A 10,016-nucleotide genomic window follows, 5' to 3' on the forward strand; every position below is an offset into this window, starting at 1 on the left:
CTGGTGAATTGTTCTAACTGTCAGGAAGTTTCTCCTTAGTTTTAGGTTGCTTCTCTCATGTTTGTTTAACCACAGTTTTTTTAATTACCCACAATTGGTCGAATTGATACTGCATGCCAAGCCAAAGCCTAATCCTATTATGGCTTAGTACAAGTCCCTGCATACTGTGGAACAATAGTAGCCTACTTTTTTTCATACCAGGGTTCTGATGGGACGACGAGCTATTTCTTAGTGAAGAGTCTTGCATTTCCAGGTTTGTCTCTTTCTTTGTTTCTCCAACAGAAGCTGTGAATGGGGAAGGTGACACTATATTCTGAGGCAAATCTGACTGTTGCCTTACCACTTCCTAAATAAAAGTACAAAGAGACAATTAGTAAAGTTTTAAATAATTATTTCGGAAAGAGAATATGAGTGTAGTTAACAAACAACATATAAGTAAACAGCAGAGGTGGGTCTCCTGCTCATCTTTGAAATTATCTTGTTACATATTACAGTTGCTGCACTCTTCACATGTAATGGACCTGTGGAATTTATTATCATAAGTCTTGATAATTGGAATTTAATTAATGGAAGACAGATTTATCAACAACTATTATAACCCTGCTAGATCAGGTAAAAGGAGTTGCTTATTCCTTTTCAAATTTATGATTTGGAGCCTTTTCAGTCAAGTTTCAGACCTAATTATATTAATGAGAAGACAATTGATAATCTTTGGTGGGATTGGGATGGGAGTTATATATCCATTGCAGCCCTCCTTTATCTCTCAGCAGCTTTTGATACCATCAACACAGTACAGCTCTGAGGATTGGGAGTGGGAGGTGTACTATTACAGTGGTTCTTCTCTTTTCTCCAGGGCCAATTCCAGTTGGTTACAGTAGAACAGTGATGGCAAACCTTTTAGAGACCGAGTGCCCAAAAACCAGCCCCACCCCTGCCCCCATCCGCCCCACCTGCCCACAAGGCCACTCACTGCCTCCACAGCCCGCCGATCACCATGGTGGCCCAGCAGCGCCATGGCAGCCAAGCTCTCTGCCCATGCCCCACAGCATCAACTGTGTGCGATGGGGCCTGGCTGCCATGTCCTTGGCTGCACTGCTCCACGTGGGCCATGCTCAGGGGCGACTCTCCTCCAGGGGAGCTGCTGGTGAGGGGGCCGAGGCGGGGCTGGGACGACGGTGCACATGGCCACAGAGAAGGCTCTGAGTGCCGCCTCTGGCACGCGTGCCATAGGTTTGCCACCACTGCAGTAGAAGGTCTAGTTCTAGATCCCTGCTGTGTGAAATGCTTCAGGGGTCTACTTTTCCCCCATCTATATTAAACATCTATATGAAGCCACTGGGTAAGGGCATCCAATAACATAAGTGAGGACACTGGTGATATCCAGTTATCCAGGTACCTAAATGATTCTGTCGATATATTTTTCAGTGTTTGGAGGCTGTTTGGGTCAACCTTAGTAAGCCCACCTGGCTGCATCCCTGCCCCCATTTTTTTCTATCTAACTTTAAATAGAGTTACATCCCCCCAGATAGTGTTGGTACACAATTTGGGGATTTCTTGGACTCAGAGGCCCTGCCATGGCCCAGAGGCCTTTTCAGAAATGCACTTTGGGTGCCAATTTCTAGATCATGCCCTAGTGATCCCACATTTGAACTAGTATAATATGTGATGGAATGTAGTCTGGATTCTTAGGGAGGGAGCACATTGGAGAAGAGTAAGAGGCAACTCAGTTCAGATCATTTGTGTGAGAGAAAGAGACTAAAAACAGCCCCTCTCTAATAGTTCCCAGAGTATATGTTTCACGTAGGGAGTAGTTTGCTTTAGCTTGGCAAGATTCTGTCTATAGGTGTGAAAAAAATGTGCTTAGAAGAATCATTACATGATAACTTGATTCTTGGGACCTGACATCCTGTTCCATATGTGTGACTGCTGTTGAAGAGCAATTGAAAGACTCAACTACTTTGGCAGCAAAGATAGTCTTGGACATCTCATGATATGCTCATGTATTATTAGGACTGTATGAACTGCACTGGCTCTTGATGAACTTCAAGATGCTGGCTGTCTTCTATAAAATCCTGTGGGGACTTTATTTGTGGGACAGCTTTTCCCTAATTGTTTCTGTTCACTTCATCAGATCTGTCATAGTAGGATACTTTGGGTCTTTATATTAAGTAGTCCTGGCAGAACTCAAGACATGTGTCTTCTCTTTTGTAGCATCTATCCTGGGGAACAATATCCCCACCCCTTGCAAAGATCTGGAGAGCTCTCAGCTTGTTAGTTTTACATAAAGTGCAAAAGATCTGGCTTTTTCCTCAAACCTTGAAGACTGGTTCTTAGATAAATCTGTTGGCTAACTTCTTGTTATTGATCTGTAAGAGGAAAAGGACTTATTTTGGACCTTGGTGCCTTACTGTATATATTGATGTGATGTAGATTTTATCATTATTTTGCATTGCTGTTGGTTTTGGTTTTACTCAAGATGGGCAGCCACATAAATTGTATAAACCAAACAAGCATAGAAGAGTAATGCAAAAAAGAAAAAGAAAAGAAGAAGTTGTACTATTTATGCTAGGATGGAGAAAGTATGGTTATGAACTGTGGTGTTTAATAGCCTAGGCCTAGGGAGTATAATTTATAGCAAAGGATACAAGTTGTTCATTTCAAATACAGTATGTAGATTTTGTGTACTTAAATGAGACAAAGTTCTCAACCTATTAGGTATTGTTGAATAGTTTATGTGTAAATGAAATACACCCATACATATATACACACATAATTCCTGCTAAGAATTAACTGTAAAGTATAGATGCAAAACAGTATTTGAGGGAGTAAATATACTTTCAGTGCATACTATCAAAGGATGTCAATGCTGTTTATGATTTTAACACTTTTTAAGATTTTTGGACATCTAAAAAGAAAAAGAACACTAATTTAGTATAATTTTGTCTGTATGGTAAAGCAAGAAGAGGATCATGAATGAATGATTAATGAATCTGAATAGAAGTTAGAGTCACTAAATATGAAAGACGTATTTTAATCATATAGAGCAGAGGTCCCCAACCTTTTGGGCACCAGGGACCGGTTCCATGGAGAGAGATTTTTCCACGGACTGGAGGGGGTGTGGTTTTGTGTGCTGCCTGCATCCCGCAGATAGGGCTTTGCTTATTTGTGCAGACCGGTTGCTGGCATGCTGCGGACTGGTCCCATTCCACTGACTGGGGGTTGGGGATCCCTGATATAGAGAGAATGATCGAGGATTGAATTACAAAAATATTTGAAGAAAAAGCAAATGGATTTAGAACAATGGAAAAAACAATAAAATCATGGTTGGGTTGATCCCAAAAGAGAGGTCAGAAAATAAATTAATATATTTATATTTATTTATTATTTTTACAAATAACTCAAGGCAGCAAACATATCCAACATATTTTCCTCCTCCTATTTTCCCCACAACAACCCTGGGAGGTGAGTAAGGCTCATAGAGAGTGAGTAGCCCACGCTGACTTTTATGGCTAAGGTGGGACTTGAACTCACAGCCTCTTGTTTTCTAGTCTAGTGCCTTAACTACTAGACCAAACTGACTCTATATGAAGATCATAGAACAGTGATGGCGAACCTTTTAGAGACCGAGTGCCCAAACTGCAACCCAAAGCCCACTTATGCATCGTCGAGTGCCGGGTGGGTGTGGCCCATTGGGTGGGCGTGGCTGCGGTGGTAACGGCAGACTGGGTGGGACTAAAAAGTTCAATCAAAAAATCTCAACTTTGCAAGATCTTTTTTTTTCCCGCGAGAAGTTGAAATTGACTGATTGAACCTTTTTTTTTTTTTTTTGCACACGGCGGCAGAGGCCTAAAGCAAAAAGGTTTTATAAAACCCAGCTGAAGGCTTAGGACTGAGGTCACGGCGCGCGTGCTCACAGAGAGGGCTCCGAGTGCCATAGGTTCGCCACCGTGCCATAGGTTCGCCACCACTGTCATAGAAGCAAGGATGGTTTGCAAAGGTAAAAAAGTATGTAGGGATATCAAGAATTGTGGTATGAAACATAATTTTAGATAAAATTCCATTTCTTTTTCTTATCTTCTAGCTTTAATATCTTTGGCTTGCTATTTCTTGCTACTTTTTTGCACATCCAAATGAGAATAGTTTGGTGAGATATACAAGGAAACACTACAATAGAGGACACTATTTTTGTTAGAAAGTGCTAGTATTAATAAAGAAGGGAATTGGAGCCTTTGTGAGAATATGGAATTTAGAGGGCAGATCATAGTAAGGGTATCTTATACATTATAAGATTTTACATTCCGACTGTAAAGGTGGCATGATTTACATTGTTTTGATTCCTGATTTAAAGTGGGCATTTTTTCCACAATGACATACATATGCATGTACAGCTGAGCAATTTTATATTGACAATTATCAGTATAAACAACTCATTCTAAAATGTTCAGCTTATGCTGTCTTGGTTATAATAGCAACATTCAAAAGTGACACACTTGAGATTTCAACTTAACATTGGTGCCTAATTTGAATTTTTATTTAAGTGTTCAACAGATACACACTTGCAGAATGAAAGAAGTCGTCCCAAAGGTTCTTTTTTAAGAGGCAACTGGACTTTCTTGTTTTTTCTTTGAAGACATTTCCCTTCTCATCCAAGAAGCTTCTTCAGTTTTTTTCAAAGAAAGTTTTGTTCAAAGAAAAAACAAGTTCAGTTGCCTCTTGAAAAAGCACCTTTGGGACAACCATGACATGGATGACTGAGAATCTCCATAGACAATGAAAGCAGTAAAATATCTAATAAAAGATCATTTTAATATTCACAAAGCTACATTTATACAGAATAAGTGGAAATATATGTAAAAGTGTCTCAGTTGAAAAACAGACTGGTTTATCCCTAATCACAATAAGGCAGACACATTTGGAAAATTCAAAGTTTGGGATAGGTTGGAATACATATTCAACTGGAATAGAAAGTGACAGGCCATCAGAAGCAGGGTTCTCACTCAGCATCAGAAGAGCTTTGTATGATGTCATAAAGGTTTGTTTTCCTGCATGTACCTGGGACATACTGCATTTATCTGTGTGAATGCTAAGAGAGGAAAGGAATGGTTTATATTAAACTATTAATAACTAAAGAGTTTGGCTTATAAGGAAAATTCAGATTCCTAACCAACCTGACCAAACTGTAAGGCAGGGTCCCCAACCCTGGTCCACCATGCCCCCGCCAGTCTGAAGAAAAACATCTCCCCATGGGACCGGTCCCTGGTGCCCAAAAGGTTGGGGGTCACTGCTGTAAGGAATATAAATTGATACACCATTTCCTCATAATTTCCCCATAACATAAAAAATAAATAACCACAGCTTCATGACAGAGATGTCATTACTGGCTGAATTCTCCGAAGCAGAACAGGTTTAGCTTGTTTGATTAAAGAGTGTATCAAGGCTTAGAGGACTGATCAACAAAACTGAAAGAACTGCCAGTGAGATGACACACACCAATCAATCAGTGGTAAACTACATACCTCCATTGTTTTCTTCTCTTTTATTTGTTTTTCGGCATCTGCTTTATCCTGTTCCTCTGGCTTCTCTTCTTTGCTAAGGTCTTGTTCAACAATCTTTTGCTTTTGCTTTGCTATGCTAATCCAAGCTGGCATTTCAGCTGTTCTTCCATAATCTGTAACAGTCACAGGAGGAAACACACTTGTCTCTGTTGAAATAAGATTTAGGAAGATTATTATAATGGGTTCTCCTTGCCTTTTAGAACCATCTTCCCAAGGCACAAAGTTTAAAAAAAAAGAGCAAACCTTGTCTTGTAAACCTTACAAATGTCTAGCAGTATTTCTAAAGAGAAATATTCACATACATCAAACATCACATACATGCCAAGCTAAGAAATCCAGAGCTGATGTAGGTGTATCATTTCACATACTCACCCCCCAAGATTAGAGCACCCAGACCCTGTTGTCCTTTCATATGGTCCTAAAGACATGGTTTTGTCACAATGGCTGGGGATCTGAAGGCATGGCTGAACCCATGCTCTAGTCATATTGATTTCGTATGGGTGAATTTGTTTTCTCCCTAGTTGCAAATTACATGTTGTTTGTTTTTATTTTTTATATGACTTTAATTATTGTTAGTTGCCCAGAGTCATGAACTTGAGATGGGCAGTCATATATACTGAGATGACAATGGTGATGTTGATAATGTCAAACATTATAATGTCAAAGTAGACACTGCAGATATAGAGAAAATAGTTGCTGTTCTTCTACAGCCGCAGTTATTCAGAGCCAGAAGAAGTAAAAGAAGCAAGAACAACAGAAGTTCATAGAACTTACCTCTTCCAGAAAATGTCATTATGTATAGTTGCACCTCTGATCTGGACTTCCTTTCAGGTCAGTTATTGAGATTTTAATAAATTCTTTACACAGACTATAGTAAAGGAGATAATTCACACTGATACTAGAAACTAGAGTTAAAGCAACTGGATGGGACTTGTGGTAATTTCCATAAATAGATAAGAGCTCAGGAATTCTTGATCCATGATTTATGGAATAAGGGCTGTTCTCTTATCCTATTATCCTATAACCCTCAAATTACATATTCTGGGGTACCTTGTAACATGCTGTATGTTTTGAGTCAGTCACAGACTAAATGGTTGAAGAAGGAGAATGGCAATTTTGAACACAGTATTTGTATTTTATGTAATTTTAGATTTGTCTCAACAAACTATTCTTGCAACCAACTTACCAAAAACATTTATTGAACCCAGAATAAAAACAAGTACGTTTGTCCCAGATTTTCAATACACAAAAGCAGCGTAATCTTTTATTGATGTATTTATTAGATTTAGGAATGGCCTGACTCCAAAACATTTCTGGGCAGCTGCATGTGTGTGAATGAATCAAGTGGGTACATACTATAAAACTTGCATTTGTTAGGAGTCAAAATATTTTAGAATCCATTCTCCCTTTAATGTTCTTAAATATCAAGGAAAGCAATGCCTTACAAAGTAGAAATGAGAAGTATATAAAAAAATGTTTTCTTGGCTTTGGAACCTTTATCAATACAAACCCAATAAGCTTTTCTAAAACAAACAGCCATTATTATCAAACTGAGCAAGATCCACAACCTTGTTTTTGAAATATCTGTAGAATAAAAGCTCTGTCTTTGTCTTCTATGGAATTTGTGCTTTGTTTGGAAAGTCATACAGGCTTACCATAAACCCACAAATCAAATCAACCTTTATTGTCAAAGTACAATATGTGTACAATGAGATTGGCTAAGCCTCCCTTCGTACACACACCCCCGGACACAACTCACACTGACAACAACACACAATCTTATTACACCACGTGAACTTGTTGCACAATGTGCCGGCCCCGCAAGTCTATCATACATGGAGTTATTTCCCATTCAGGAGTCTGACAGCTCATGGGTAGAAACTGTTCTTCAGCCTGTTGGTGCGGCTGGCTATCAATCAAGTGCATCTATTGATGACGGAATTGAGAAAAAAAAATCAACTGGCTTCCATACAAACTTTCCACTCCAAGATCAGAATGAAAAAAACAGTACTTCTGTATTAATTTCTTCTCAGTTGGGCAAGAAGCTACCAGTCATATTAGATCTATAACTTTCATTTAACCAGCAGATGTTTCACTATTCAACAAAAGCAACTCAGTTCTTTTGATGTGTTTACAATAAAGACCTATTGGTTTCATTTCAGAATGCCAGTCAATCATCTGTTATAACTTAAATACTATTATGCTTTCAGCATTAAGTGTATATTCCAATGTTTATTTTTATTAAAAATGAAGTATTAAACTGTCAGATTAAACACACAAATTAAACACACAAACTATAAATAAATATAGTCTTTGCTTGCAAATTGTACTTTGGAAAGTTGTGGCAAACAGCTGCTCTACACTGGGAAAAGCACATCTAGTTCAAAATATTGCAGGCAGGTGTTATATTTTGCCTCCCATGAACTCTGAAGCACTTTGGAGGCTGAAATGCTGCGCAACTTGTGGAGAAGTTTCTCCCGTATCTGGGAGAAAGGAGGAGAAACTATCTATCTATGACTATTCATCATAAATGTGTAACTTGTGATTTGATCTGCTGTTTATGATAACTACTTACTTATCAAGTAGTGCAGGATCAGAAAACATGGAGAAACCTGCCCCATAAAATTACCAAGAGTCAGATACAATTTAAGGGATAACATCCTCATCCTCCTCATCACTTACTTATCAGTTAAGACTAAAGGGCCTTAGAAACAAATTTCATAAAGAAAAATAGTTTGGAAAGGACTGAACTGACTGAGCTAAACTTAGCTTTCCTGCTTTTCAAGGAAGGGAGTAGATTTGGTGCCAATGTGGAAGACCATTGTATTTTGACTTTAGTTACTTGTTTTGATTTCTCCTTCATATTAAGACAAGGCTAGAACTTATTCTGAGCTAACCTGCTTGTTTTTCACTCTTGCTTGCTGGGGCGGGGGGGGGGGGATCTTCACACAACTGCAAAGCTTTTTTTATTATTGAAAGTCTCAGACTTTCGGTTTCCATTATGTGCTACCTGGTCAAGATCAGATCTTGCAGGCTTGTGACCATAGGTCCATGAAATCATGGTGCCAGATTTTAATAAAAACCCTAGTACTAACTACAGGTAGCCTTTATGTTGGAAGCTTTTGCACAAAACCTAGCATTGAATTCTATGGAAACTGATCATCCTTGGGTATCTCTGCTGTCATTGTTAAGGAGCTTCTGACAGTTTGCAAGAGATTTGGGTATTTTTTTGCTTGGTATGTCTGCTTTTTATATTATGCCTTAAATTTTGTTTTCTTTAATCTATTAATCTATATAAATAAAAATGTAAATGTTCGTTTGTTCAAAATCTTAAATCTCCGAATGTTCTTCACCGATTGCTTTGAAATTTTGACACAACGTTGCATTTGAATACGCGCGTGTTTTTATATATGAAAACTAGCTGTACCCAGCCCTGCATTGCTGTGGCTCAGTCTGGTAAAAGCGTGTGATGCTTTTACGTCCAACAGATGGCGCTGTTTTTCAAAAAAAAGCATGTTTTACCTGTCACAGGTGTGACATATATATAATATAGGTATATGCAAACACGTGCATATTCGAATGCAACGTTGTGTCAAAATTTCAAAGCAATCGGTGAAGAACTTTCGGAGATTTAAGATTTTGAACAAACAAACATTTACATTTTTATTTATATACTAGCTGTACCCGGCCACGCATTACTGTGGCTCAGACAGGTTAAATGTTTTTACCTGTCACAGGTGTGACATCTATATAATAGTAGGTATATAACAACACGTGCATATTCAAATGCAACGTTGTATCAAAATTTCAAAGCAATCGGTGAAGAACTTTCGGAGATTTAAGATTTTGAACAAATGAACATTTACATTTTTATTTATATACTAGCTGTACCCGGCCACACATTACTGTGGCTCAGACAGGTTAAATGTTTTTACCTGTCACAGGTGTGACATCTATATAATAGTAGGTATATAACAACACGTGCATATTCAAATGCAACGTTGTATCAAAATTTCAAAGCAATTGGTGAAGAACTTTCGGAGATTTAAGATTTTGAACAAATGAACATTTACATTTTTATTTATAGAAAGATAGATATAGATAAGATTATATAGATGTCACACCTGTGACAGGTAAAAACATGCTTTTTTTGAAAAACAGCGCCATCTGTTGGACGTAAAAGCAACACACGCTTTTACCAGACTGAGCCACAGCAACGCATGGCTGGGTACAGCTAGTTAATAATAAAGCTTAAAATCTACCATTGGCAGGGCTTTTTTTCAGCCGGAACGCGGCGGAACCGCGTTCCGGCACCTTTTTCCGGGCCGGCCGCACCGGAAATAGCCCCTCCCACACCGGAAATAGCCCCTCCCAAATTTTACTTGCATTCCTGTTCTCTAAAGGGGCGGTCCTAGGGTTTGATGAGGGCGTGGCCAGGTTTGAGTTCCGCCACCTTTTCTC

The 10,016-nt window shown here is 38.7% G+C and overlaps 1 protein-coding gene across 1 annotated transcript in view; it reads right to left on the reverse strand.

Annotated features, from left to right (window-relative positions):
- KIAA1211L (KIAA1211 like) overlaps positions 1-10,016 on the reverse strand; it is a 52,488-nt gene that overhangs the window by 2,908 nt on the left and 39,564 nt on the right. The window contains exons 9-10 of the mRNA XM_015831285.1: positions 5,517-5,701; positions 199-346 (exon numbers count right to left, since the gene is read on the reverse strand). Coding sequence (XP_015686771.1) covers positions 199-346; positions 5,517-5,701 — 333 coding nt within the window. The remainder of the gene's footprint in view (positions 1-198; positions 347-5,516; positions 5,702-10,016) is intronic.

This window comes from Protobothrops mucrosquamatus, unplaced genomic scaffold (assembly GCF_001527695.2).
Source record: "Protobothrops mucrosquamatus isolate PMUCROS unplaced genomic scaffold, P.Mucros_1.0 scaffold_19, whole genome shotgun sequence".
Taxonomy (NCBI): Eukaryota; Metazoa; Chordata; class Lepidosauria; order Squamata; family Viperidae; genus Protobothrops; species Protobothrops mucrosquamatus.